Source organism: Urocampus carinirostris, chromosome 5, assembly GCF_059441175.1.
Source record: "Urocampus carinirostris isolate Australia breed hairy pipefish chromosome 5, RoL_Ucar_1.0, whole genome shotgun sequence".
Classification (NCBI taxonomy): domain Eukaryota; kingdom Metazoa; phylum Chordata; class Actinopteri; order Syngnathiformes; family Syngnathidae; genus Urocampus; species Urocampus carinirostris.
Genome location: NC_142353.1, coordinates 36,018,490 through 36,035,705, shown reverse-complemented (window position 1 = coordinate 36,035,705; position 17,216 = coordinate 36,018,490). Strand labels below are relative to the sequence as shown.

Below are 17,216 nucleotides of genomic sequence, written 5' to 3'. Positions count from 1 at the left end.
GCAAAAAGTAGCAAAAAACACACACAAAAATGTTTGGACCATGGCCAACCCAATTTCCCAAACACCCAAACAAGTTAAGCACCTCAGCACCTAAGTTGGTCATGCTTTCGTCCCTCCAGATGAAACGGGACACAAGAAAGCGGCCATGTCACTCTGTCAGGGTGACACAACACACTATTCTGTTCAACAGCAGGGCCCGACAGCTTTCACTGGTTTACCCCTGCCGCATCGTACGGGTACCCTGCCCATCCCTAAGAACACGTCTAAACATCCCACTATCCTTTTACAACACCTCTCCATTCATTCCTATCACCAACAAGAGCTCTAGCTTCCACTATATTTCGACCTTTTTCCTGCAGTTCACTCATAACACCATACATCCACGTCAATCGCGGCCTTCCTCTTGGTCTCCTTCCATTGACTTCTGCTCCGAGAACCTCTTCAACATTCGCTCCTCATCCATCCTCTCCATGTGTCCAAACCAACTGAGTACTCTCTTATCCACACGCTTGCTCAGTTCTACAACTACTCCAGTTCTTGCTCTCACAATTTCATTTCTCCATCTATCCAATCTTGTCACTCCTAACAAACTCCTCAAACACTTCATCTCAAAAATATTTATTTCCTTCTCAAATCTGCGTTCAGGCTTCGATTCTCTGCACCATACAACACAGTCGGCACAACCACACATATATAGAACAATTACAAATACGCATCGAAGTACAAACAATTAACAAGTAAATGTTGACGCCAAAGGTTTTGTGAGCATAAGGGAAAACAGCTCAAAGTTCACTCAATCCCCGGCTTACACTATTGTTTTGCCAAGCATTGGGCATTGGGCGGATCTCACTGACATGAATAAACAAATCATTTTTAATTGTTGCTTGCGAGAGAGTAAACTATGTGATATGTTTCTGCATTCTTTTAATGGGGGAGGGGGTGTCATACGGTGGAGGAATATTAACAAACCGATAACAAACATCTAAGGTGACACCACACATCATCTTTGTATTAAGGAGCTTTGGTGGATTTAAACGTGTCCAACTATGGAACAAATGACACTAAAGAGGTGTGATGTCAAAAAGTTGCAGGTTGGACTGCATGCGTGAGTGCATGTGTGTGATTCAGACTAATTATCGGCGCTAATTAAAGTCCCACTTTCCGCTGGTCTCCAAGGGAGAAGGTGGGTAGCGGGAAGGGAACTGGCCTTGATGACTGACATTAAGAAGACGAAGGGGGGAGGGGGTGCTTAGTACCTCAGCTGCTACACTAAAAGATGACATTTGATTGAAAAAACTTCAAAAAATAGGCGGAAAAGAACATGAACAGAACCCGCTGTGCATCTATAATTTCAATTATCAAATGTAGATGTATTAAGATATTGGTACATTGTAATTTCACATTTGAGTTTCAGATACTCTGCATTTTCTTGGTACAGTACCAATCAAAAAGCCGGTTCTCTAAAAAGAGACTGACTTCCTTTCACTACACAAACTTCCACATGAAATCCGAGTCGGCAGACGCATGCGCACAGTAGCATCAAACCTCTCGCTTCGTTTGCAACGAAAAAAAACGATACCGAGATAGAGGCTATCGCGGCAAACTGGTTTGACTTGATTGATTTTTTTGATAGTCGGTGTATACCGGATGGTACCCATATTCGACAAATTTGCGTTTTTCCGTACAGATTTTCTTGTACGTCGTACACGTCTTAAAATGCATAAAAACGTACAGGTTGACAGGTATGGATTACAATCCTGTCTGTCCCGTTGTTTATTATCAGTTTCCAGTTTCGTTCCTGTCAAGTTCGTCCTGTTTATTTTCGATGTCCTGTTTTGATATCAATATTTTTTTTTTCAGGATGCTTGCTTTCTCTCATTTTTTGAATTAATTTCTGGTTTTGCCAGATGTTTACCCTGTAAAACAGTTTGGCATGTTTTTTATGAGTATGTTGTGTTGTCTATACACATTTTCAATAATTTGATATTATCAATTTCCAGATTATTAAATTAATCTCTATTAATCCATAATAATAACAATTATTAATAACATATTTTTTAGCTTCCCATTGATTTGCAGACTGAAAAGCCGGTTTGCTTAATCAAATCTTTGCATTTTTATATTTGCATTTGATATTTCATTTGCGGTTTCCCGTTCAGTGATTTTCCACAAACTAAAATATATATGAAACCTTAACAAATGCAAACATTTGAAGTTTTCAACCCAACAGTTTAGTATCTGTCTTTTTACTGTTTGCACATAAAAAAATGTAGTAGGATGCATTAAAAAAATAAAATGTCAATATATGTCCTATTGTAACCCCTCAACGTACTGACAGCATGCCATCAGACTGTTGAGAAGCAAATACCTGTCCGTACAATGTCACCAGTCACTGAAATATTTCTTGTCACTAATCATCAGAAAGCTTGAACTCTTGGGATTTAAGATGTGATATTCATGAGAGAAAATTTGCGATCAGTCTGGAACAAGATCCTCAGAAACTATGAGGCTCACCAAGAACGTCCCCTGGGAGTCAGCTAATGAAATGATACACTGCAAACATGGACTCGTTACATCCAGGACTGTCCAGTGAATCCAACTTCGTAAAATATTTACTCCGAAACACACGATAATGCTGACAACTTTTTTTTTGCGATGCATTTCAGCATCGTTGGACAATCCTTGTTGCAACTCATCTGTTTCGCCACATAATTACCGTTTACAAATAAACTGACTCATAAAAGTATTTCCAATATGGCCGTTAGCCTCAGACCTTTTTATTAACACCACCCTTGGTCAATTACAGACTTTTTTTTACTTTCCACAGACCGCATTAGTCGAAGGGGGCCTGTATTGATAAAACGGACATCGCCTCCTTTAGCTCAGAATATTTTTAGACAGTAGTAACCGATTCAAATGATGATTGACACATTGGTTAGCCAATGAAATTCTGAAAAGAACAATACGTAGATGTACAGAGTGTAAGAATTAAACCGCCAAATAAAAATACGTAACGCTGCTCGTTATTCATTTTTATGAACTATTACTATGCCAAAGTGTGTACAATAGTGATAGAGACGAAGAAAGAGAAAACAAACCTATATAACTCTTTCAAAATGTCTAAAAAATTGGCCAAAGTAAAATACACAGTGGCAGAGGTTTTAGAGCTGTAAACTGGTCATCTTCAAATGGCCACTTTTGGAAACACTTTGACATTTAGAATAATGTGTAAAATACAATGTTTGGTTTTTCAGATTCTGATCTAATTTGACAAGGTAGCAGGTAAGGCTTTAGGCTATTGTCTCACCTGTTTTGGCCAACATGGGTTTTCGCATATCGCGGGGGCGTTCTGGTCAACATTAAACCGCGATAAACGAGAAATTACAGTATAAGCATTGCAAGCCTGCATGTCGGCCTTAGCTGCGGGAGAAACCACAATAAGACCGACATTTACTGGGAGTAGTGGTCTGTCTTCATTAAACATAATGGAGCAGACTAATGGCACTAAGTGATCTTTAATAAGTCGACTGCAGACTCATCAACGGAGCGTGTGCTCTCTTGCTCTCTCGCTGCCATGATTCAACTCATCAGATCTGAATATGCAGATTTTAAAATTTACTTTCATGAGTAAAAGTGATTTTTTTCATTAAACGGCAATTAGAGGCCATCTTTTTCAACATGGGGTCTTTACTGCTTTCTCCAATATCACTGGCATTGAATAGCATGGAGTCAAATTCATGGGCTAGTACATCCGCCAACTGTCTGTCAAGTGGGTTGAGTCTGCCTGTGAGACAGCGGATAGTGGTGGGTGGAGATATATAAAGCAGCATGGGTGGCAAAATAAGAGGAGGAAAAAAGCCTAAACTTGGAGATATCTACTGAAAAAAATGATAAAAGAGGAAACCAACTGTTATGTACAAAGAAAATGGATGCATACCTATCAAATTACAGTTTACAACCAAACCAATCCATATTTTTGTTTGACTGGAGAACTCATGTTGAACTACTCGTTCAAATTGGACTTGTTCAAAGATTTTGTGCTCTTTCAGGAAAGGCTTCACCGATTTTGGTGAGAACATTTGGCTCATTTTAAATAATACTGTTTTTTTTTCTTGTGTTTCAGGTAAAATAAAAATTAATTTATCAAAAAGGCACTTTCAAGTTTTTGCTTGAAATTTTAAACCATGCAAAATTAGAAAACACATGTATTATTCATATTATTTTATGTTTTCACTTTCTTTTCTATTGAAAGTACAATAAATTATTTTATTTTTTTATATTTCACAATGTAATACTTGTGATGAGTTTATTTATTTTTTTTCAAATAAAAGCTTGCATAGGATGCCAGTTCGTAATTTGTCTCACTGTTAGTACGTTATTTTGACTATTACGCACTGTTTACAAATTCATCACAATTGGTCAATATGTTGTCAATGTTGTTGTTCTTTGATATCCACACCTTAAGGCTGCCTTTGTAACCGTAGATATTGAATAAAAAGAAAGGGCCCAAGTGAGGGCTTCTAGATGGCTTGGAACTTTTTATCTGAGGATTGGGTCCTCTCCTATTCTTCTTAAACGTTCAAAATCCATTGATGTCCTCTCTCCTTATGTTGAGTGTCTACTAGACTATAAAAATATGAACTTGTTTTAAGAAAATAATACCAGAGTACATACATAAAAAAACAAAGAAATAATACTTAAAATGAGTGGATGTCCTCCCACTGAGTTGACTTTTTATGTCTCTTGTACATGCTCCAAGTGAATAATACTTTTTCCAAATTTATAAAACATTCATTACATTCGCAGTAAATTTGCCCACATTCCAAAACCCATGAATAGCAATCCCTTGAAAAACGAAACAACAAAATAAAGCACTGTAACTTTTGCTTCTTGAAGCAAAAGAAGAAAATGGGATTAGCGCACGCTGCACAGGTAAACTTAATCCACTTTCATTGCGTTAACTCCCGAAAGAAGGTGGGGAGTGTATCACAAGTGTCACATCTACCTTGCATCAGCTTCACTGTAGTACTCTCGAGCTACAATGTCCTCAAATAATTCACCTCCGGTCACCCTGTGTGATGACACACACAAGCACACTTATTTTATTACATGCATATAATACACACATGAACAGTGTGTAAGAGTTTTTTTCTTCTTCATCCCCTTCCAAAACCCACACGGTAGCCATGGAAACTAGAAGGGGATCACACAGAGAGATGGATGCGGACGGCGTGGGAGTGGGTACGAAAATTTGGGGGGAGGGGAGGGGGAGTTAAGGAAAGAGTTATGCAATTGTTTATGAAGGAAAAAATAGGAGGAAGGAAGAGAGGAAAAGGGGGAGGCGGAGAAGAACCAGCATCGGTGTACAAAGATGAGGAAATAATGAGAAGAGTAGAGACTAAAAAAAAGAAGAAGAAACAGGAAGAAACGGGGGCAAGTAAGAGACGGGAACAATAGGGGGAAATGACAAGCTGGAACAAGAGGAAAGGAAAAGAAATGGAAAGAGAACCGAAAAGAGAAAATTAAACAAATGAGATAACAAGAGGTAAGGCATGAGAAAACATGAGAAAATTATAAAAGAACACAAGAAAGGAAAGTGGGGTAAAACAGAAGGGAAATGAGAAGAGGGAACACTCAGAAAACAAATGGGAGAATAGCACAGGAAAAGAGATGAGATGACAAAAAGAAACAAGGTGAGGCGGAAATAATAGGAGGGAATAATATTAAAAATAATACATCAAATGTTTGCAGTACTTATTTGAAGGGTGATGGACGAAGGTGGGAAATTTTGCGCACGTGGAAAAAATAAGTTGTATTTCTATAATTTTATTTATAATTTTTATTCGGTGTGAACTTAATATAATAATTTAATGTAATTGTCTTTATTGTCATATTCAACATAGTAAACATTGCACCAAGATTAGACATGGCATCCCAGGATAATCACGTAACAAAGGCTAAAAGATAAAAATCGGAAAAAAAGAATGTCCCAATACCTTGGCAAAAATATTTACACCATTATACTTGGAGACTGGCCCAAGTTGTAATAATAGCAATGAAAAGTAATGCAATAACTAAAAATAACTAAAAATCCCAAATAAGTTGATAAATATGATATTAATACACATTTTTCTGAGATATGAACGGATCATACCCAGGTGATCAATGAAGGATAATGCCTATCAATATAGAGGGAAAAGAAATGGAGGGAAGGAAAGATTTAAGTCTGATAACGGAGAGTTTTGTTTTCTTGATGTTTAATTTTTGAAAGTTTTGTGTCTCATCCACGGAGAGTAAAACATAAATAACGAGGGGGAAAAAATAAAGTAAAATATAAAAAAGGAAAAAAACAAGGAGAGAGGGCAAGGACTGTTAAAGTGAAGAAAAGGATGAACATGTTTGAGCAAGACGAATGAAAATAAATTGTGGTCTGGAACTGAATAATTGGAAAAGGACAAAAAGCACCAATTATCTTAACCTTTAACCTCACGTTCAATAAAGAGAAGATGTGACTTACAAGTCAAAAAGCAGATAGTGAAAACCCTCCTCTGATATGCTGTCATGGAGGCGAACTGGAAGACCACACAAATACACAATTTGGTTTCTGGTGATCTGTACCAACAACAGTCATTTCATAACAACGTGCACGTCTTCTCACCGATGTTGGGATGTTTAAGCAAGCGACAGATGCGAGCCTCACGCTCCAACTTCTGGTGATCTGAAGAGTGAAAGAAAAAAATCACAATTAACCAGAAAAAAAGACGTCATCGTAAATGAAGCAGTGTTCTAAACATAACGGCCGCCATGACTGTCATTATGACCGAATGTTTACACTAGAGCTGTAACGATTAGTCGATGTGGTTGACAAAAATCTATAACAATGGACTTCATTGTCGTCCAAACGTGCTTTTCTAAAAGTCAAGTCAAGTCACATGTATTTGTATAGCCCTTAATCACAAAAATGTCTCAAAGGACCGCATAGGATTAAAATTACACCATCGCCTGATCTTAAACCAACATGCAGGCAAGGAAAAACTCAAAACCTCAGCGTGGGGAAAAGATACCTTAAGAGTGAGGCGATTCTACAATAATATAATCTCTGGCAAGTGTTGCTTATGCGCAATAATGTCTCGAGCGGTAATAAACATTCAGAAATTACAGAGTCAACATCAAGTACTTGAACCAAAACTTCACAAGTTTTCTAGCATTATGGATAGGGCGAATAAAAACCCTACTTGAAAAGTATGTAAAGCTGACCTTGCGTATTATGGAGGCAGATATGTGATGCACGAAAATTTAAAGAGACCAGTCAGACATTTGAACGAAAGATTCAAGTAACATTCAAGCCAATATGGTTTAATGACGTATATTTCATATGTGTACATCTCGGAATAAAAGAGAACTTGAGGTTTATGCCAGACCGCACCTGACAAACTTATTCTAAAATAAACGCTTGCAGTCCGAAGAACAAACGCCACTTGTCAAAATGTTAAAAGTACTTTTGTTACAGACTTAGCAGTTGACCACTGAAAGTACTTCACAAAATGGTCATAATAATTATTTAATATACTGTTCTACAGCTGCTAATGAGCCTGTTCTTGGTTTACTTGATTTTTAATTTATCACTAATATGGACAAAGATTTATTTATGGATTTAGTGACAGATAACGTGCCTAATGATTTTTAGATAGGGAATTTTTCTATATTGTAGTTATAGTATATGCAGTATTTTCAATTAAAAAAAATTTGATCGTACCATTTTTCTTGTCTATCATAATTTGCCTCATAACTAAATCAACTTCATGCTAAATTTAAGAAAAAAATAACAATCTCATTATTTGACAAATCGTTTCGATAGTCGTTGGTTGCAGAGGTAAATGAAATTTACAGCTATAAAAATCTGAGACAATCATAAATCAGTGTTTCCTATAGAATTTTGTGAGGGCCCAGTCAGTGAACAGTCTAGAAGGGCCTGGGGGCATGCCCCCTGAAATAAAATTATGCACATTTAAAATTCAAAAACATTGATCTGGTGCATTTGTACAGCGAAATCAAGACGCTTAATCTATGATGAATGTGTTCCCTTGTATATTATTAACTTCAACCATAAATACACTAGTTATGAAAGGCAAAGACAGAGCAAACAAGTCACACCCACAATGGTAAACAAGATGAGAGAAAAATCTACTCGTCATCTAATTAAACTAAAAATAACGAGCTATGTGCCGATACTGATGCTGAACTAGTTTAAAACGGACATAATCATGATGCAAGTTTTGAAAATAATCACATCCAATACAGATATTGATAATTAGGTAAATTACACTATTAAATATTAGTACAACTGCTTTTGTGATTGCTGCTATGACAAGATGCGCTTTCTCTTTGATGGTTTACAAAGGTTATTGCATACCTATCAACTTTAGCCAATATCTCCTTATTAAGGATTGCAATTCCCTTGTTAAGCGATAATAAACCTTACATACACAAAGACCTCATGCTTGTCTGCAGTTTTTTTTTAATACTTGTCGGTAAAGCATAAAAATGGTGAAAGTAAGGAAAGGCCTGTTTATAGTAAAGTACAAACGCCAAACGAAACCCCCAAAAAGATGGGGGGGGGGAGAGTATATTGGCATTTAAGAAATGAGTGTACTCGCACGCAAATCCTGAACAGGCTGCCTAAGGCCGAAATCCCACACCCCACCTTTGAGGTCAAGCAACACAGGATCCTTCAAAAACAAACTACACAACAAAATAAAAATATAAACTCTTCAGTCCTATAAAAAAAATATTGAATATAAGAACTTTTAACTATTTACAATTCAACATTTAACAAATGTAGACTAAAACAACATAGACCTTTGAAAAAACATTCAACCCAATCCTGAGCCCCCCTCCTCTGCTCAGCGCACAAAAACATGCATATTAAACAATCAACCAACTATCCAAAAGCGAGTGAAATGACAAAAAGAATGCAAGAGAGCACACCATGGTAATTGTGATTTTTTTCAAAATGAGATATCTTAAAGTGATTTACATTTATCTATCAATCCATTATCTGCACCGCTTATCCTCCTCTTGGGTCACGGGTAAGCTGGAGCCTCTCCTGGCTATCTTCGCACAGTGGGCAGGGTAAACCCTGAACTGGTTGCCAGGGCACACAGAGACGGACAACTCACTCGCTCATTTACACCTAGGGACAATTTAGACCGGCCAATTACCCTGCGCCATGCATGTGAGATGAAACCAGGGGACCCAATGCAGGCACGGGGAGCACATGCAAACTAGGGCTCCACGATTATGCAAAAAAACTAATTTCGATTTTTCAGACCAGAATTGCAATTTCAATAGGATTTTCGATTTTAAAATAAAAGTTAATTTTATGTGCAATTTGTTTTTGTGAGTGACCAGCGTTTCCCTTGGATTTTTTTGGAACCAGTCTCGGGCAGGGGTCTCAAACATGCGGCCCGGAGGCCAATTGCGACATAGTAACCAATCAACCAATGAACCTTAGCACCGCACAGTCCCCCGCATCCCCTGCCCCGTCCAAACAATGTAATCCCTCCCATCCCCCATCACACACACACACACACACACACACACACACACACAATGAACACAGGAGTCGGGCCATGGATATAAAAACATGTTAATTAACCAATAAACCAATTAACCCAAATTGCGAATGAAAGGAAGGAGAACACCACCACGTTTGCTATTGTATAGCGCCATTCTAGTTGGCCTAACATATTCCTTTCTATCAAATAACAAATTGTAAATCCTAAAATAAACCTGTGTTTTTCGATTACACAATTGCACTTTGCAACATCGCGATATCAATAAGATTTCGGTTAATAGTGCAGCCCTAATGCAAACTCTGCACGGAGAGCATGGTCGCTGGAATTGAACCCAGTTTATGAGATTTTGGCGGGGAACTAATTAGACCCTGGCAACCTGACAGAGACTTTATATGGTATGGAAAACACTGATGAAGCAATGCAACATAAAAAAATGTTTGAATTTAGCTTTTTGATCAATCTTAATAATGATGGCGTAAACTTCTCGTGGGACCCAAAGTAGCCAATCACGAGGGATTAGCTTTTAGCCTCCTGTTAATAGCAGCAGGATAATCTGGGATGGATTTAATCTCATTAAAAGATGCCTGCTGCAATGACATGGGAGAGGGTGGGGTAGAGATGGTCCTGATATCACAGCGGTAATGGGCACAGTCCCAAACAACCTCCCGGCCATGTTAAACCTGCCTAAAACGAACGGTAACCGTCACGGACCATTTCAACCCAAATAATGTCCAACAGTCACTAAGGTTTTAATTGGCCGCACACAGATTGGATTCATTTTCACCATTTTATGAGTTTACTGGAGGTTGCTACAATTAACAGTCATGGCAAAGAAAGGCTCTTTATTGGCAGCTGGAAAAAGGCACTTGATTACAGCCAGTATTGACTCATTAGACGGGTAACTCACATGGGGCACCTAAACAGAACATCAACATGGTTGTTATTCAGGACGGACAAACGCAGGGATAATCTACACTCGTGTAGTCGTTTGAATTAAGTGTTATTATTTCAAAAAAACAAGGTACAATTTAGGTATGTGTCAAGGTTTAAGGCAGGGGTGTCAAAGTCAAACGGCTGGAAGGGCCAAATTGTCAGGACCAGAATGGAAACAGGACCCATTTGCGTAGCGTTTACCACAAGTTTTATTGAAGAAAAGAGGAAGGGCTGCGCCCACGATCCAGTGTTCGCTGGACTTGGAAGCAAGTCTCTCTCATACTCGGATTGGGATCCGAACACGGAAGTGGATCTTCCGTAGCGAGCGATGGCGGTGTCAGGGACAGTAAAACTGGTCGGTATCCGGGACTGGGAGAGCAAGGCGTGGTCTGGGTCGGAAACGAGTTGTAAGCCAGAACGGGAGAGTAGACAACACAGAAGCTCTATGTAAGAAAGGGCAAAGCCGACTTTACTTCCTCAGAAGGCTGGCCTCCTTCAAAATCTGCAAAAAGCTCCTGAAAATATTCTATGAGACAGTAGTGGCAAGCGCCCTCTTCTATGCGGCAGCGTGTTGGGGAGGCAGCGTCAAGAAGAAGGATGTCTCTCGTCTCAATAAACTGGCTAGGAAAGCGAGCTCTGTTGTGGGCAAAGAGCTGGACAGCCTAACAACAGTAGCTGAGAGACGGGCACTGAAAAAGCTGCGGTCAATCATGGACAATCCATTGCATCCACTACACAGCATTATCTCCAGACAGAAGAGCAGTTTCAGTGACAGACTGCTGTCACTGTCTTGTACTACGGACAGACTGAAGAGATCTTTTCTTCCTCATGCCATGAGGCTCTTTAACTCTACCCGGCAGAGTAAAAGCCCACAGTAAACCACACCACCTACATTGCATATTACCGAATCTTACTGCAATATGTATTCTGTGTAGCACTATTTAGTTATTCTATATAACACGCTACAGTGGGCATTTGCACGTCACACTGGGTATTTGTATATTGTATTCTTTTTGCTTTATTATTGTATTGTTCTCAGCTCAGGGATGCTGCTGGAAATGTGAATTTCCCTTCGGGGATGAATAAAGTATCTAGCTATCTATCTATCTAGACGTTGTCGGGGACAAAAAGAGGTCGTAAGCCGGGACGGGAGAGCAGACGTGGTCAGGATCAAAAAAGGTCGTAGCCGGAGACAAACGGGAACAAAAACTGGAAAGGTGGGAGTCAGGGTCGAGAAAGGCTTGCCTAGTATACACTGAGGTTCGCAGACGGACCGACAACAAGGGATCGAGAGGACTGGGTTCAAATAGTGACAGTAATCCAATCAGAAAACGCAGCGGTTGGTGCCAAATGAGCGGGCACAGTTGCTTCATATCAGTAATCATGACACAAATAAAGAATTAAACAACAGGCCAAGGGACAGACTGATTGAATGTGGAAACGTTTTTAAATGTTGCATATAGTCTAGTGCAGTGTTTTTCAACCTTTTTTGAGCCAGGGCATGTTTTTTACATTGGAAAAATTTTGCAGCACGCCACTAACAAAAAAAAGTTATAAAATGACACTAAACAGTATGTTTTATTCCAATACAATTTAAAATACCCCCTGTTTTTACAGCACAGACACTTGACAATTATATAATATTTGCAGAAAATGATTCATAAATGTTTTATAAAATTTTTAATTTTAGAAAGTGACATTGGATAATTTCTCCCGGCACACCTGACGATCTCTCACGGCACACTAGTGTGTCGTGGCACAGTGGTTCAAAATCACTGGTCTAGTGAGCCTAATTGAACCTACTGAAAAGCTAACAAATATATTCCAATATAATCAGATTAAAAAAAATCTTATGGCTCTGTCAGTAATCTTTAATCAATTACAAAGTAGAAAAAAAACTGAATTCATGCAGAGTTTAAACTGCAGTCGCTGAAGAAGCAGTATTAGAAGGAAAGTAGAAAATTAGCATCAGATGGAGTAAAAAGAGAAAGAACGCAGGTGTCAATTTTCAACAGACAAATTTCTTTGATGTAAAAATTCCCAATGCATGAATATAAAATAAAAAAGGCATGATCAATAGCTTAATTTATAGTTTTGCAAAAGTGGGCTAAAATAATTTCAAAGAAGAAAGGAATAGCAATTTACTATCATTCGCTAAACTATTAAAAAAATAAAATGCCAGTAAAGTACAGTGAAAACAAATACAAAATGCTTCCTGGTGTATGATCAATGGATCAAGATCATCTCAGGAGCCAAAGATACCCGCCTCAGTGGCCTAATGTGGCCCGTGGGCCTTGACTTTGACAAAGGTGGTTTAAAGCATGTGAAAGTTAGATGTTTCATTGACCCCCAATAGGCTATGTTCACTCCCCCACAACACACCACCTCTTAATTTTTGGTCTTTTTAAAGTGGTATTTCTCATCAAAAAAAGCACATTCCTCCAAATTATTCTAAAAGACTGAAAATATATTATGAGAAGAAAGAAGCAATACAATTGTTAACAAAAAAAAATGATCATGCAAATAAGCCAAAAACAAATAACTGGTTTCTTACCTCTGGCAGATAACTTTTTGGTGTTGATGATTTTGGCTGCGTACTCTTGTCCCGTGCACAGCTTCACACACCGACGCACCACTGAAAAGGCACCCCTGAGCAAAAAAATCACATATTTGTATGCAAAAAAAGCTTATTTAAATTTTCTGTATTCCCCATTAGAGAATAAAGAAGTTCAAATAGAACCCAATGACCGAAAACGTTGCGGTAGTCGTGCGTATGGTGATAGGAATGAGTGGAGAGGTGTTGTAAAAGGATAGTGGGGATGTTTAGACGTATTCTAAAGGATGGGCAGGGCACCACTATGATGCGGCAGGGGTAAACCAGTGAAAGCTGTCGGGCCCTGCTGTTGAACAGAAGAGTGTATTGTGTCGCCCTGACCCGAGTGACATGGCCACTTTCTCGTGTCCCATTTCATCTGGAGGGACGAAAGCATGACCAACTTGGGTGACGAGGTGCTTAACTTGTTTGGGTGTTTGGGCATTTGGGTTGCCCATGGTCCCAAAAAATATGTTTGTTTTTTTTGCTACTTTTCCCCTTTTTATTTTCTTTGTTTTTGTGTATGTGTTTGTCTTGCTGTCGGTCACCCTTCTTGAGGGATATGACCAGGGTAGGTAGATAGATAGATAGTCGTGCGTATGACGAGTTACGTCTCTAATACTGTCTGCCGTTAGTCGGCGTCATATGAAATGCTGGTCTGCTATTGGTTGCCACACGACTTCATGAAAATACTGATATGCTATTGGCAGAACTCCCTCCCAGAATGGCTTTGTTTTCATTCAATTCAGAATCTTGTATGCGCTCTAAATACTTTGCAAGCAGGGGGTACAGAATTTTCTGTATTGTAATTATTAAGAAGTGGAGACGTGTTGTGAAAGCATAGTGGGATTGTGGATGTGTTCTTAAGGATGGGCTGGGCACTATGATGCGGCAGGGGTAAACCAGTGAAAGCTGTCGGGCCCTGCTGTTGAACAAAAGAGTGTGTTGTGTCACCCTGACATGGTCGCTTTCTGGTGTCCCGTTTCATCTGGAGGGACGAAAGCATGACCAACTTAGGTGCCGAGGTGCCTAACTTGTTTGGTTTGTTTGGGCGATTGGGTTGGCCATGGTCCAAAAAATTTTGTGTGTTTTTTGCTATTTTTTTCCCTTTTATTTTCTTTATATTGTATGTGATGTCTTGCTGTCGGTCACCCCTCTTGAGGGATATGACCAAGGTAGATAGATAGTAATTATTCGCTAAGGGTCCCAAGGCTTCCAGTGATGCTAAAGGGAGAAGCAATGATAACCATGGAAGTAAAGCTCGCGATTATCAAGAAAAATGAAAAAAAAAAAAAAACACTGATCGCTACTCTTGTTAACTTGCATGGCCGTAACCAATATTGGGCTTGAAGACTCTTTGGAGAAAGCAAAATTACCGCTCATTTTGACTGTTAATAAAAACAAAGGGGGCTATAAAGAAAGGAAATCTTCTACAATGCATGACAATCCTGAAAGGTTGAAGGTTTAAAGTCAGTTTCTCCGCCTACACTCAAAAAAAGTTATTAATGCTAGAATAGAAAAGGGTGCTTATTTTAAAGTACAATTTAGTTAAAAAATGAAGTCAAAATATTTAAAATATAAAAACGTTGATAGAGCAAAATATCCAAATGTGTTTTTTTTATTTAACAACATCTAGTGGTAATAATAATACACACTGTCCTTTTAAGACAATGGGGTAAGATTATTATTGATTTTTGTTGTAAAGAGAATAATTAAAGATATCGTTTCATTACAAAAAAGCGACATTTTCTGACAAGGGGGTAAGACTTTTTACTCTTTTAGCAATGTGAAAAAATCCGTAAACGGTTTAAAAATATGCCTATGGCACTGAATCAGGTAAGTATGTGTTAACAATGTCTTTACTTTCAATTGCGCCTATCCGCTTTTATCTCACTTTTATCAGAGCTGTTCGGGGTGGAACACATTAGGTTCGAGGAATGTGGGATGGGGAGAATGCTGAAGAGCGACGTCATGCTTGTCCTTGCAGGGGTTTTTTTTCATTCCTTTTTGTCAGTGTACCAGTAGCTTGAAAATAAGAAAGACTGCTTCTAGTAGAGTCCAAATGTAAACCCAAACCCCAAAGAAAGATGAAAAATTAAGAGTTTGTTCGATTGCGTCTAAGAAATGCACGTTCTTGCACGAGCCTCATGAATGAACTGACTGAGGCTGCAATGATTACTTAAACCATGTGTTGGCGGGAGCGAGTAAAATGATATGTTGCCTGTTTTAAGTGTGATTTTTCTCCATATAAAATATTTACTTCATTTTCTTAACTAAATTGTATTTTAAAATGAGCATTTAATAACATTCATGAATGTCGGCGGAGAAAACGTAAATGAAGCGAAAATCCGTCTTTGGCACTGAATGACGTAATAGCGAAAATCATGGGTGTAAGCAGCCCATTTTTGGGGGTTCTCAAGCACGTCCACATTCAACCCAAGCATCCCCAAAAATTATAGCATTTTTAAAAATCCCTTTTCCTTAATAAAGGCCAAGACAGGCTTAAATATGATGTAAGACGCTAGATAAAAAATATCAAAATGAAACAAAACAATTATGTGAATGATGCAGCGTCGGAAATACTCCTCTGCCTTGAAATGGTTTAGTCCATTTGATTCCCCCCACTGTTTTGGCCCCCCTCTCTGCTCCTCTTTCGCTTGGCTAGTGTTACTTGCGGCATAGCGGCGGAGTCTGTGGAGGCTCCCGTGTATTACAGTGTCACTCCTGAACAGTGTTGAATGATCCTAAATCACTTTAAGTAAATTAAAAAAAAGGAAAATAAAGGTGATGTCTGTAACTTCAAAATATTCTACTTGCTAAAATTATCAATGCAGCCCCTGTCAACCTCTTTTTGTTGCTCGTGCAGGTATGTGAAATTCTTAGATGCGCTTGAATAAACTCTTCCTAGTCCATCTTTTTCAGGGTTAGGGTTAGTATTTAAACTGTATTTGAAACCGTCCTTTTCTTACTTTCAACATTTTCATCCTGGAATAAAAGAAAATAGAGATCAAGCGCATAGAATTACTCTCCTCCCTCCCGTTCCCCCTACATCACTCCTGCATCCTTTTCCTCCGGCATAATGCAGTCCATTGCCGGAACACAGAGGGTAAAATTAAGATAAAAGCAGATAGGCGCAGTGTAGAAAATATATATATCCATCCATCCATTGTATGCACCGCTTATCCTCAGTAGGGTCGCGGGGGTGCTGGAGCCCATCCCAGCTATCTTCGGGCAGTGGGCAGGGGACAACCTGTACCGGTTGCCAGGCAGTCGCAGGGCACACAAAGAAAGACAACTCACTCGCCTATTCACACCTACAGACAATTTGGACCTGCCAATTAACCTGACATGCATGTTTTTGGAAAGTGGGAGGAAACCGGAGTGCCTGGAGGAAACCCACGCAAGCACGGGGAGAACATGCAAACTCCACACAGGAAGGTTCGATCTCATGACCTCAGACCTGTGCCGCACACGCGCTAACCTCTGCGCCGCCGTGCTTCCCATATATATATATATATATATATATATATATATAAAGGCTCTTTGAACTAAGTTGGGCGATTTTAGGCTCAGAGCTGGGTTTTTTTTTTTTTAAATCATACTTAAAGTGATCTAACACACTTTCACCGTAATACCTCCACAGGCTCCCCCGCTATTCCACAAGTGAAATAAGCTGAGAAGCAGGAAAGGGGGCGAAAGTGGTGTTGGGAATCAAATGGACTGAACCATTTCAAGGCAGTGTAGTATTTTCCAGCGCCGAGTTATTTACATTTTGTTTTGTTTTTACTTTACATTTGAGCTAGCGTTTTTCATCATATTTAAGCCTATACTGACAGAATATAAAGGAAAAGAGAGTTTTTAAAATGCTATAATTCTTGGTAGCGCTTGGGTTGAATTTGGGGATGCTCGAGCACCACCGAAAAAAGGCTGGTTACGCCCATGCTTAAGAGAAAATATTTAATTTAAAACTTTTTAAGGAAACTGCTCAGCCCACCTTTAAAAACGTGCAAAAGTACCATAACAAATGTGTCTGTTTACTTTTTCGAAAACGCGCGTTTTGAAAAATGTCATCTGCGAAACGTACCCATGTGCGCGCAAATACAAAACGGCCA

General features: G+C 38.9%; 1 protein-coding gene across 8 annotated transcripts in view; it reads right to left on the bottom strand.

Moving 5' to 3' along the window:
- Nucleotides 1-17,216, bottom strand: part of camk2b1 (calcium/calmodulin-dependent protein kinase (CaM kinase) II beta 1) — a 79,043-nt gene that overhangs the window by 61,364 nt on the left and 463 nt on the right. For all 8 annotated transcript variants that reach the window (XM_088336606.1, XM_088336607.1, XM_088336609.1 and 5 more), the window contains exons 2-5: nucleotides 13,066-13,160; nucleotides 6,659-6,718; nucleotides 6,518-6,572; nucleotides 5,006-5,071 (exon numbers count right to left, since the gene is read on the bottom strand). In XM_088336606.1, coding sequence (XP_088192732.1) covers nucleotides 5,006-5,071; nucleotides 6,518-6,572; nucleotides 6,659-6,718; nucleotides 13,066-13,160 — 276 coding nt within the window. The remainder of the gene's footprint in view (nucleotides 1-5,005; nucleotides 5,072-6,517; nucleotides 6,573-6,658; nucleotides 6,719-13,065; nucleotides 13,161-17,216) is intronic.